The sequence below is a fragment of the Kogia breviceps genome, chromosome 15 (assembly GCF_026419965.1).
Source record: "Kogia breviceps isolate mKogBre1 chromosome 15, mKogBre1 haplotype 1, whole genome shotgun sequence".
Lineage (NCBI taxonomy): Eukaryota > Metazoa > Chordata > Mammalia > Artiodactyla > Physeteridae > Kogia > Kogia breviceps.
This window is the reverse complement of record NC_081324.1, coordinates 75,406,503-75,419,516: the sequence shown is the minus strand read 5'-3', so window position 1 is coordinate 75,419,516 and position 13,014 is coordinate 75,406,503. Positions and strand designations below refer to the sequence as shown.

Below are 13,014 nucleotides of genomic sequence, written 5' to 3'. Positions count from 1 at the left end.
CAGTATCTGGATGACGGATGGATGGATGGATGATTGGAAAATGGAAGGACGGATGGATGGATGACTGTGCGGATGGACAAGGGGGGGGTGGCTTGGCAGGTGAATGAAGGTATAGATGGACAGACGGAAGGATGGACAGGAGGATGCACAGGTGAAGGGTCAGAACCCAAACCTGAGAAGAGAGAGGGTGCCAACCCAGCCTTCCCCACTGCCCCAAGAAGCACAGCACAGGGGCCATGGCCTCTCTTTTTAATGGCGGCACAGCCTGCGATTTGGTTCCTGTAGCAGGGGACCTGTGGGCAATGCCCTGAGGCCAGGGGCAGGCCTGGGTTTGTGGGGGGCACGGGCCGAGGCTGCAGCAGGGGGCTGACACCCCTGCCGGCCCCCGGAGAGAGAAGGGCCCTTCCAGCCACAAGTGGCCAGAAACTTTGGTTCTTGTTTGGTTTCAAGTTTCTGTCCTCAAGGAGGCTGTCCAGGAGGAGAAACAGGGGAGCTACTTCCCGATGGAGCAGAGGGGGGCTGGGGTCGGGGGCTGAAGCTCCAGAGCCGCCGGCAGGAACAGCACTGGAAAGCAGGCACTGGGACAGGCCTCTCCTGCCGGCCCCACTAGCGGCCCCAGACCCTGGCCCCAGGACCCGGCTCCCGCCCTCGGGAAGGGGCGACATGAGGAGGGGGCCCAAGCCTGGAAGAGAGAGAAAAGCAGGGAGAGAGAGAGAGAGAGACGGGGACGGCATCACCCACTTGGGGGGGTGGGCAGAGTCAGTCCTGGGTCCCTTCGGGTTCCGTTCCCCACCCAGGAGGCCACCCAGACGAGAGTGAACCTGGCCGTCCCGGGTCCCCAACCTGGGCACAGCGGGGGCGGGCAATGCTCACACGGGGGACCGGGCTGGGGCGACAGGCAGGAGGGCAGGGTGGCAGCCAGTCGGGTGGCCCCGCTGGGGTCAGCGGGGGCGGAAGGCAGCAGAGCAGAGATGGAGCCTCAGTCCCACCAGACCTCGATGGGTGAGAACTTCCAGAGGTCGGGCTGGCCCATGTGCAGCAGGCTGCTGAAGGGTGAGGTGCTCCACTGGAACGGGGGCAGCTGGTCCCACGTGGGGCCGCTGGCCGCCAGGAGACGCAAGGCCTTGGCCAGTGCCGTGCTGGTCACCTGGGGGTAGAGGGGAGGGCAGGCCGTTGAGCTGTCCCAACCTGGGAGGCACTCCTGCTCCCCGCCCCAACTCTGACCCCATCCACAGCCCCAGGCCCGGCACCTTCACGTCGATGCCCCCATGGGAGCGCTGCTGCAGGGCCTGGAAGGGGTAGGAGCCATTGGCTGGGTTGAGGTCGGAGCGGGCCGAGACGGCGTTCTCCCCGTTGGGCTTGGGGTTGCAAGCTTCGCACAACGACAGGGGGTCATGCAGGAAGTCGTTGTACCTGGATGCGGCAAGAGAGGAAACATCAGTCGTGCGGGGAGCAGGGGAGGCCAGACTGCTGCTAGCGGCAGCCCCTAACCCAGCCGCCTGCTTTCAATGTGCCCGGCTCCCTCCCGCCGCCTGGGCTTCGGTCACTCCACAGGCATCACTCAGCCTCCAGGAACCCCTCTGGGCCCCCATCCCAGGCCAGGCTAGAGACCCCGTTTTGTCCCTTCATAGCATCTCCTGGAGCTCAGACGGTCCTAGTTACACGTCCACATCAGCGCGAGTACGGGATGGATTTCCGCATCCCCCAAAGGACAGCGGGGACATGTTCTGTGCCCGTTTCCCAGTCCCAAGCACGGAGCCCGGCACAGGGCGGTGAGGCCACAGCTGTTCGCCACCCTCACCCTTGACACGAGGACAGCGACAGGCTCAGCTGAGCGCTGCCTCGGTTCTGCTGTCCTGGCTGCTACACAGCTGCACCACCGCCCGCCCCAGGCTTGTTGGGAGGTTGAAATGAGTTACAACAAAGCCCCACCACATGACCCTGGGCTCATGGTCCCCCGCGTACCTCATAAGCCGGATCATGGAGTTCAGGTCGTGTACCAGCGACTGGTTCCGCCGGAAGATCTGGGCCCGGGGGCTCCCGTCGTAGGAGAACCAGTCCCCAAAGTGGGCCACAAGGGCCGGAAGCCCACTGGCATTGAACACAGACTCAAAGGACCTGCTGGGAACGAGGATGGTCACTCACGACCCCCACTGACTTCACCCGGCCGTGACCGTGGCCAGGGAGGTGAAGGGGGCAGTCATGCCACGACATTCACATCAACAACCACGACAGTAGGGGTAGCAATAATCGTGTCATTTGTTTGTGCTGTGGGGTGGCTTGGTGGGGTGGCCAAGCTAGGGCTCTGGGGTCCAAGAGGCACGGGTTCAAATCCTGACTTCGCTGTTGGCCACCTGTGGAACCTTGGGAGAGTCAGGTACTTTCTCAAGGCCTCAGTTTCATCATCTGTGAAATGGGAATAGGAGCCGTGGCTACCACGCGCGGTGGCTGTATGGATCAAAGGGGATAAGCCAGGTAAAGCACAGTGAGCGTCAACAGGTGCTGGCTGTGCGGCCCGGTTAAAGCAGCTCCAGCTGGAGAGCCACGGCAGGGGTCGGCAACTGAGCCAGGCCGCCCCCTACCACCCTGCAGTGGGTGGGTGCAGACTGGGAGGCCGAACGGATGCCAACCTCACAACGGTACCCTAAAACCGTCAAGGCTTTCCTGGAGAAAAAGGGGGTAGGGGGCTTCCCTGGTGGCGCAGTGGTTGAGAGTCCGCGTGCCGATGCAGGGGACACGGGTTCATGCCCCGGTCCGGGAAGATCCCACGTGCCGCGGAGCGGCTGGGCCCGTGAGCCATGGCCGCTGAGCCTGCACGTCCGGAGCCTGTGCTCCGCAACGGGAGAGGCCCGCGTAACGAAAAAACAAAAAAAAGGGGGGTAGGGTGGGTTTCTTTGTGGAGTTAAAGAATCACCGGGGAAGCACCCCTCCCCAGCACGGAGAGCTGAGCAAAGGGTGGGGAACACCGGGAAGGGGGCACATACGGGATATTGTAGCTGGCCCAGTAGGTCTTCTGGTAGAGTTCCGAGGTCCTGTCGGCCACCACCACCATGCCCCTGCGACCGGGAAGGGACACAGGGCAGGAGTGGTGAGAAAGGGGGCTCCTGTGGGCGCTGCCCTGCTCAAGGACACTTGCTGGCTCCTCCCCATTGCCTGGAGCTAGATTATGTCCCCAATCTTTAGCCCCAATCAGGGGCTGCCCTCTCCTCCAGGATTGCCTTCCTGAGGTTTCCCCTCCCACACACGACTCAGCTGCCTCCAGGCCTCTGCCCTGGCAGTTCCCTCTGCTGGAACGCCCTGCCCCTTGCCGGGTACTCACGGGATCTGCTCCAGGATGGTGAGCACCCTTCTCCCAGGGCTGGGCCCGCCGGGGACAAACGCCTTGTAGTCCACGATCATCCACTGGTTATTGTACCTGCCGTGCCCAAGGAAGGAGGGCTGAACAGACCCTGGGGTCACTGCCCCAGCCCCCCCCCTGCCCCCAGGGCCACACACAGTCAGGAATCATGGGGCCGGGGTGGTCTGGGCGCGTCCGGCCATCCGACCGTCACCCGGATACTTTAGCTTGACCAGGCGTCCTCAGACTTTTCTCTCATCGTGCTGCTTACCTGCTCCAGAAGAGTCTATGGCTCCCTAGTGCTTACTGGAACAAAGGGCCGTTCTGCGCAATGTTCTAAGACCCTGCCCTAACCAGTTCCCATGTCTCTGGCTCATGGGGCCCCCATCCACCCATGTCCATCTCCTCGGATGGCCCTCTCCACTGTCCCCAGAGCTCTCAAGTTCCAAGTGTCTTCCTGTCCTTCCTCTGGGAGCCCTTCCCTGGGTGGAGGAGCCTGCAAGAGCGGGGGGGGCGGGGCAAATCCTTTCCTTCCCTGTGCTTCAGTTTCCCCACGTATAAAACAAGGAGAGGACTCTGCAGAGGGTGTGGGTGGGTGTGGCCCTGGTGCCACATCAGGTCTCCCAGGGTCTAAGCATTAGTGGGGAGGTTGGGTGGGACAGCCGCAGTTCCAGAAGCCCACTCACGTGCCACTGTTGAACCTCCTGAAGATATCAGCCCAGGAGTCCCCGTCCAAGGCCAGCCGATTGGCCACGACATTTCGCATCCACTCCAGCACACAGCCCTCGGGCTGCACGTACTTCCACAGGGCCGAGTTCCGGTTGCCGATGGTGGTCTCCAGGGTCACCTGTGGGAGAGCCAAGGGGGAGCTGCACGAAAGGGCCCCCTAACTCACAACCGGGGCGTGGGGCCACCAAGCGGCAGCGCTGCATCAATCGTGGTTCAAATTTGTTGACTCGTTTTTTAAAACTCCATGTCCTGGCTTAGGTGCACGTTCCTCACTAGTTCTTTGGATGAGCACTGAGGGGGTTCATGATCAAGATCATGCATCCACCTTTGCCCTGGGGAACAGCCCCTAAGAGAGCCCAGGGTGCTGCTCCTACGGGACCCACTCCCCCTACCAAGTGGGTCAACTCTTTCCCCAGAGAGATAGCATCCCATCTCTACCCCTTTCCCGCAGTGCCGCAGGGAAAGCTGGGAGGCTTGGGGTCGGTAGCCTGGTGGATTACTACAATCTCCATGAACTCTTACAGCCCTCCAGGGGGAAACACAGCACGGCTATTGAGCCCCCTTCTTCTTGAAAGGTAAACTGAGGCCTGGAGAAGCTAAAAGACTTGCCAAAAGGTCACGGCCGCTACGTGGATGGGCCAAGATTTGACCCTCAGACTTCCAACTCTTAAATCGGGGCTTGCTCCCCTACAGCAGGATATTAGCATGCTTCTTCCTCTTTTATACGAAGCTGGAAAACAACTAAGAGATGGCAGTAGCCATAAATATGATGTTTCAAAGAGGAATCTGCAAAGCAAGCCTCTCAATAGCGATGCCCAGGTAGGAAGAGCGTCTCTACTCCCTCCACGCTGTACCCTCCTCATCCCTCTAGTGTCCCACGTCATCGCCAGGATTCAGACCCGCATGGCCTCAGAAGCCCCGGAGGGCAGTTTCCTCTCTCTGCGCCAAGGGTGGCTCTCAACCTGGGGTAGTGCTCAGGGAGTCTGCAGACTTGGGTGGGGAAACATTACATCTTTATTTCCACTAATGTCAAACCGAAATGCAGCATCTCCTTCCATTGCTAATGAGGTGACACATGACAGTGTCATTAGCGGTACCTGAGATCGTCACCAACAGAAATCGCAGATGTTTTCCCGCCACAGGACAGGATCGCACACATCTCAAGATACCGTTTACGCTCCTCATACTTCTAAATTATGGCAGGTAGCCCACCTGCGACTGGAGTTTCTTTCTTTTTTTTTTTTTTTTTTGGCCACACCTTGTGGCATGAGGGATCTTAGTTCCCCGACCAGGGATCGAACCCGTGCCCCCTGCATTGGGAGCACGGAATCTTAACCACTGGACCACCGGGGAAGTTCCTGGAGTTTCTTATTTAACGTGCTAACAAAGCAGCACATACAGGCGGACCCGAGAGATATTGCGGGTTCTGTTCCGGACCATTGCAATGAAGCGAATACCACAGGAAAGCAAGTCACATGGATTTTCTGATTTCCCAGTGCATATAAGAGTTACGTTTCCACTATACTACAGTCTATTAAGTGTGCAATAGTATTATGTCTTAAAAACCAACGTGCATACCTTAATTTAAAAATAGAAAAAAAAAACAAAACAAAAAAATCAATTACAGTAGGTCACATCAGAGATCACTGATCACAGATGACCATAATGAATATAATAATAATGAAAACCTTAAAATATTGTGAGAATTACCAGAATGTGACACAGAGACACAATAGGAGCAAATGTTGTTAGAAAAATAGCGCTGACAGACTTGCCCAATGCAGGGTTGTTACAAACCTTCAATTTGTAAAAACTGCAATACTGCAAAGTTCAATAAAACGAGGTATACTTGTATATTACACTAAAAGTTGACTTATATAATATTTCGATAAATGCATGTCGATATAATTGGTTTCCTTTATAATCCCATACATGTTGGCTTGTGCATTTAAAAGCGTTCTTCTGAGAAGGGGTTCACGGCTCCCCGGACTGCCAGCGGAGTCTGTGGCACACAAACAGTTAAGTACCCAGATGGAGGGTAAATTTCCTTCCCGGACACTTTTCGTAACTGGATGAAACTATTTCGACTGTCCTTCCCCAGGCTTCACTCCTGCTTTCCCCACCCCAGACCGCAGCAAGGGGGTCCCCTCACCCACTGCCTGGCCCCTTTCATGCTTCTCCCCACATTTAAGGGAACTAAATCCCACGCTCCTCTCACAAAGTAATAGAAGAAAAAGAGCCCCTTCCTCTCCCCTCCCCAGGAATTGGCATCTTCTGCATCTCGGATTTTTTTTTTTAAGTGATGTTTTTTCTCCTCTGCAGTGTTACCCTGGCGACTACAGGGCTTGCTGTGTCGTCGAGGGGTGCCAGGAACAGATTTCTAAATGCGTTTGGAGCCCAGCCAGGAAAACCGATAAAAACAACACATTGTAAACAACATTTATTCAGAAGACGCAGCCAGGTTTAGAGGGGGTTTTGTGGAAAGCAAAAGGGAAGGCAGACTAGAAGGAGCAGAGCCACGGTAGGGAGAGAGGTGGCTTGTCCTAAATACATAAGCACAAAATGAGGTCACTGGGGCCGCGGATATTTCAAACGGGCCCAAACCGGGGATTTCTGAGGAGCTGCAGGATAATGCAGAGTCCCAGGCCGGCTGCAGGGTCTGGAGGCCCGGGCGTGACCTGGGGAGTGACATTTTACAAGCGCTTCCTGGGGGAGGACGGCCTCGGCCCTGGGGTGGTGGTGATGGGGGGATGGGGGGCTCTGCGCCCCCCCCTGCTGTGCCTAAGCTGCTGGGTGCGAAGTTGCCCCGGGGAGAAAAGTTGACACCAGAGGATGACTCACCAGCCCGCTGCCCAGGATGTAGAAGTCATCACAGGAGAAAATGGTACCAGGGTAGGATGAGAAGGTCACCCTGTTGCCAGGAGCCCGGGTAGATTGCTCTGCAGGCGGGAGAGTGAGCCCGGGTGGGGCAGGGGAGGGGGCCTGGTCAGACAAGCGCATGCAGAGAACCCCACTCCCCCTCCCAGCAAGACTTGGGAGTCTCCAGCTGGAACAGCAGGCTTCAGAGGAAGCCCCTACTCCATTCTTTCTGAGAGGCAGCAAACCGGGCCATTTGTGTAAAAGCTAGTAGCAATATATATATATATATATATATACACATATATGTATATATATATAATTTTTTTGATTACTGTACCTTTTTTTGGCTGGCCTCTCCCATTGCGGAGCACAGGCTCCGGACGCGCAGGCGCAGCGGCCATGGCTCAGGGGCCCAGCCGCTCCGCGGCATGTGGGATCTTCCCGGACCAGGGCGCGAACCCACGTCCCCTGCACCGGCAGGCGGACTTCTCAACCACTGCGCCACCAGGGAAGTCCCTTTTTTTTTTTTTTTTAATTGCAAAAACCTATTGTGAAAAAGATAATTCACAGAGCAAATACCCAGAAGTCTGAGAGCACGGACTTTGTTTTTTGGGTTTTTTGGGGGGTGGAGGGAGGGTTTATCCCCTGCTTTACTGAGGTATAATTGACAAATAAAAATTGTCTGTTTTTTGGGTTTTTTGGGGGGTGGAGGGAGGGTTTATCCCCTGCTTCACTGAGGTATAATTGACAAATAAAAATTGTCTGTGTCTAAGGTGCACACTGTGAGGTTTGGATGGACATAGACACTGTGAAAGGATGGCCACTGTCAAGCTAATTTACACATCCATCACTTCACATAGTTACCTCTGCTGTGTGTGTGGTGAAAACACTGAAGTTCTACTCTCTTGGCAAGTTTCAAGTATACAATACGGTGTTGTCAACTACAGTCACCATGCTGTGCTTTAGACTCCAGAATTCATTTGTCTTCTAACTGGGAGATGGTACTCTCTGACCAGCATCTCCCCATTTCCCCCTCCCCCCAGCCCCCTGCAACCACCATTCCACTCTCTGTTTATATCAGTTCAACTTTTTTTTGGTTTTTGGCCGTCCCACGCAGCTTGAGGGATCTTAATTCTCCAACCAGGGATGGAACCCGGGCCCGCAGCAGTGAAAGCACAGAGTCCTAACCACCAGACCGCCAGGGAATTCCCTCGAGTTCAACTTTTTTAGATTCCACATGAAAGTGAGATCATACAGTATTTGTCTTTCTCTGACTTATTTCACTTAGCATAATGGCCTCCAGGTTCACCCATGTTGTCACAAATGGCAGGATTTCCTGCTTTTTTCAGTTGAATAATACTCCATTGTATATGTGTGTGTGTGTGTGTGTGTGTGTGTGTGTGTGTGTATGTGTAAATTTTCTTTATCCATTTGTCTGGCTATGCACATTTAGGTTGCTTCCATATCTCAGCTATTGTGAATACTGCAATGAACATAGGAGTGCAGATACTTCCTCAAGATTTTATTTCCTGGAAGTGAGATGGATGGATCATATGAGAGCACAGGCTTTGTGGGGAGGAGGCCTGGGCAGAATCCCGGTTCAGGCCCTTATATCAACTGTTTGATTTATGTCAAGTTACTTAGCCTTTCTGAGCCTCAGTTTCCTTATCTGCAAACTGTGAATAATAATCCTTCATCCCACACAGGGCAGTTGTAAAGATTTAATTTATAAGATCGTGGAGGTAGTTTCTAGCACAACAGTGGGTACCCAGCAGGTCTACAATCAAGGTTACTGCGTAACCAGACCAGCACTTGTCAAGGGATGGACTTTCGGTACAAAGGGCTCTGGGGTGGGGATGAGGGCCACTAGGGATGAGGGGATGGACCAAAGGAGCTATTTCTATATAACTAATGAATAGATAAAAGTACAAAGAGCAAAGTCACCAATGAACAGCTAAAACTGGAAGGGAAAACACCCATGGTGGTTTTTCCGGGGCTGGTGGCAGGGCGGGTTACAAGTGATTTTTATTCCTTCTTTGTGCTCTATTTTCTAACTTCCTACAGTGAACATGTATGACTTGATTAATTTGTTTCAATTGTTGAAAATTAGTGTAGAATACGGAAAGAAATAACACAAATATCCATCAATAGATCGATAAACAAACTGTAGTATCTCCATGTGGCGAAATATTAGGCAGTCAGAAAAAGGAATGAAGTGCTAACACCTGCTACGACATGGAGAAGCCTTGAAATTATGATGCTAAGTGAAAGAAGCCGGTCGTAAGAAAACCACCATTGTATGTTTCCATTTTTATGGGATGTCCAGAACAGGTAAATCTACAGAGATAGAAAGTAGATTAGTGGCTGCCAGGGGCTGGGAGGAGGGGGAAAAGGCAGTGATCGATTACTCAGTGGGTACAGGGTTTCCTCTCTCGCTGATGAAAACGTTCTGGAACTAGACTTGAGGTGGCAGTTGCACAACACTGTGAATGTACTAAATGCCACTGAATTGTTCACTTTAAAATAGTTAATTTTGTTGTGTGAATTTCACCTCAAATAAATAAATAAAACTAGAAAAAAAAATCTTTTTTTTTTGCCTGCACTGTGAGGCTTGCAGGATCTTAGTTCCCTGACCAGGGATCAAACCTGTGCTCCCTGCAGTGGAAGCGCAGAGTCCTAACCGCTGGACAGCCAGGGAATTCTCTTAGAAAAATTTTAAAAATTAGTGCAGGTTTATATGAAGTTCTAGAACAGGCAAATCTAACCTCATGGGAAAGAAATCAGAAGAGTGGCTGCCTGAGGAGAGGGGTGGAGGCTAACTGCAAAGGTCACAGGGGACTTTCTAGAGTGATGGAAATGTTCTATATCTTTATGGAATGGTGTTTACATGACTGCATATGTTTGTCCAAACCCATCAAATTATATGCTCTAAATGTGTATTTAAGCTATCCATCAATAAAGTGAATTTAAAAAAAAAAAACAAAACAGAACAAACTTAGTCCGGGACATCATTTATCACCCAGCAGAATGGCAAAAAAAATTTGAAATGAACCATAATACCCAGTGCTAGCAAGGCTGTGGGGGAAAGACAACATATTCACAGAATGGCGGTGGAAGTGTAAATTGGCCCAAACATTTTTTTGAGGCAATTTGGCTGTTATCTATCTAGAAACTAAAATTTTAATTGTACTCATCTTTTAACCCTGCGTTTCCATGAGGAGACACATCTGGGGGCCCACTTGCCTGCTGTAGTACTGTTTGAAACAGCAAAGACCTGGGAATTCCCTGGCAGTCCAGTGGTTAGGACTCCTTGCTCTCACTGGACAAGCCTCACGGTGCAGCCAAATAAAGAAATAAATATTTTTTAAAAAGAAAGAAGGGAGGGAGGGAGGGAGAGAGGAAGAGCAAAGACCTGGAAATGGCCCATATCCTCAACTGGGGACTAATTAAAATTTAACGTCCAGCTGTTAAAAGGTGGACCGAACATGGCAATATCAAAAGCTCTCCAAGGCCGGCTGTGGATCAAAGAGGAACAAGTGGCAAACAATCCATATAGCATGATCTCATTTATGTCTTTTTTAAAAACCCAGAAAGCAAACTTTTTAGGGCTGTGCAACTATTCTGTAGAATACTGTAATGGCGGATACATGTCATTGAGCGTTCATCAAAAATCCATAAAGCTCTACAAAGAGTGAGCTCAAATGTAAACCGTGGACTTCAGTTGACAATAATGTAACAATATGGGTTCATCAATTGTAACAAATGAACCACACTAATGCAAGAGGCTAGTAACAGGGGAAAGCGGGAAGGGGGATATATGGGAACGCTCTGTACTGTCTACTCAATTTATGTCAATGTAAAATTTTTCTAAGAAATAAAGTCTATTAATTTTAAAAAGGTCCATGTATACACACATATAAATGCATCCCCCAAAATCTAGATAGATCCAAACCAAAATGGCATCAGCGCTTTCCTCTTAGGAGAGATCTAAACTTTGGGACGAAGGTATCAAGGGAGATGTATTTCTTCATCGCTATTGCTGGAATCTGTGGCAGTGAGGATGTATTTACATATAAATAGTATAATAAAAATATGGATAGGTTAAAACAAATGGAAAAGTGAGGTATGTTTTTTAAAAGTCTGAAAAAACATAACCAAGTGTTTGCAGAAATGACCTCTTGTGGGATGTGGGGTGTTCCAGTGACTTTCGCTGTGTGTACGTGTGTTTTGCCGCATTTTCCAATTTTCTATAACATACGTGTATGACTTATGTAGGTCTTTCAGACATTAAGACGATAGTGGATACACAGCAATGGGAACGACAGATCTGCAGCTACAGAGGACAATGTGGATGAAAGTCACAGACGTTACACTGAGTGAAAGAAGCGAGAGGCACACAAGCCCATGCGGCATGAGTCCATTCGCAAAACAGTCCAAACCCATCAAACCTAATCCAGGCTGTGAGATGTCACTACGGGCTGGGGACAGTGCCTGGAAAGGGACAGGAAGGAAGCTTCTGGGGGGGTTGGGAATGTTGTTTCTCTGTCTGGATGCTACACACACAGGTGTGTGTTCAACGTGCAAAAATTCCAGCTGTACACTGATGATGCATACACTTTTCTGTACAAGTGTAAAGTTAGAAGTTTAAATTTAAATTCATGGACATTAGGTTGTTTCCAAACCACTAACGCAGCTGACATCCACGTACACAATCGCCTTGCAGAAATAGAAATGTTTCCCCAGGGATAGATCTGAGCCAGGGGGTTGGTGCATCACAGGCAAGACAGATTTTAAATTTTGTTAGACGCCAGCTGGGCTCCTCTTCAAAGTGGCCGTGCCAGCTCCCACTCCCGTTAGTAGTGAATGAGGGTATACATTTCCCCACCCTCTCGCCACCTCCTGGCAACATTAATTTTTTTAAAGTTTGGCCAAGAAGGAGGCACTGCAAACATTTGGCAGTGGCTACCTCTAGACTTAACACTGGGGCCAGGAGTGACGGGCACACTATCCAGAGCTTGGGCCTTAGTGGCAAGGTTTTCACATTCATCCATTCCCGTGTAGCTGTTTGCAAAAATGGCTGTAACTCTCCCCATGCTTGTATCCACGTCATCTATAATGTGACTCTATACAGTTCCTCACATGACAGGGTCGGGTCTATTTCCCCACTTCTTAAAGCTGCACAGGTCACTTGACTTGCTTTGAGCAACAGAATGCTGTGCGAGTTTCAATCAGCCCTCGAGAGGCCTTCCACACTTCCCTGCCCAGATGTCACATGAACAAGCCTGAGCTAGCCTGTGGGAGGATGAAAGACCATGTAGCCCAGCTGTCACATCATCCCAGCTGACAGCCAACCCCCAGATGTGCAGACGAGGCCATCCTAGGTCAGCCAGCTCACCCCAGCTGACTACAGAAGCATCAGTGAGCCCGGCCACGATCAGCAGGCTTGTCCCAGAATAACAAAACCACCCAGCAGACCCATGGACATGTGAGCAAAAATAAATGGCTATGTTTTAAACCTCTGTTGTTTTAAATTTGGGGTGATTTGTTACGCAGCAGTAGCTTACTGATACGCCTTGTGAGATAAAAATTAAAAGGAAATAAACATGTTAAAAATAACACGAACTCCTAGAGTGGCCTTATGGTGACCCCAGTGTATACGGGGCTGAGGCCCACACCTCCCAGTACTATGCCCACTGTGTACCCACATACATGCTCACACACAGACCCACCCACATCTACCCACCTTGGGGCCCTTCTCTGAACTGGAACCAGTACTTTTTCATGATGCGCAGCATGTACTGGTAGGAGTTCCAGGTGTTGTGGGCGACCAGGAGGTCACTCTGGCCAGGCAGCAGCTTGATGAGGGCAGAGCAGGAGCCAGAGCCCATAGCATGCTTGGTCTTGGTCTTATTCAGGGCCAGCTCTAAGTCTTCGAGGTCCCCAGAGATCTGCAACAGGCTGAGGAGGGTCAGAGTGCCGGAGGGTTACCACGCCTGCTGGGAGTGCCATTACATACCCATTTCACAGAAGAGGAAGCTGAGGCACTGGGAGGTTGGGCGACTGGTCCGAGGCCATGTAGCCAGGAAGTG

At 51.6% G+C, this 13,014-nt stretch overlaps 1 protein-coding gene across 2 annotated transcripts in view; it reads right to left on the bottom strand.

Annotated features, from left to right (window-relative positions):
• Nucleotides 1-235: 235 nt before the first annotated feature.
• Nucleotides 236-13,014, bottom strand: part of PLBD2 (phospholipase B domain containing 2) — a 29,359-nt gene continuing 16,580 nt past the window's right edge. For both annotated transcript variants that reach the window (XM_059039715.2, XM_067015108.1), the window contains 8 exons: nucleotides 12,669-12,883; nucleotides 6,908-7,005; nucleotides 4,024-4,184; nucleotides 3,320-3,415; nucleotides 2,985-3,056; nucleotides 1,966-2,118; nucleotides 1,251-1,413; nucleotides 236-1,147 (listed from right to left, as the gene is read on the bottom strand). In XM_059039715.2, the coding sequence (XP_058895698.1) occupies nucleotides 980-1,147; nucleotides 1,251-1,413; nucleotides 1,966-2,118; nucleotides 2,985-3,056; nucleotides 3,320-3,415; nucleotides 4,024-4,184; nucleotides 6,908-7,005; nucleotides 12,669-12,883 (1,126 nt within the window). In that variant the 3' untranslated portion in view covers nucleotides 236-979. The remainder of the gene's footprint in view (nucleotides 1,148-1,250; nucleotides 1,414-1,965; nucleotides 2,119-2,984; nucleotides 3,057-3,319; nucleotides 3,416-4,023; nucleotides 4,185-6,907; nucleotides 7,006-12,668; nucleotides 12,884-13,014) is intronic.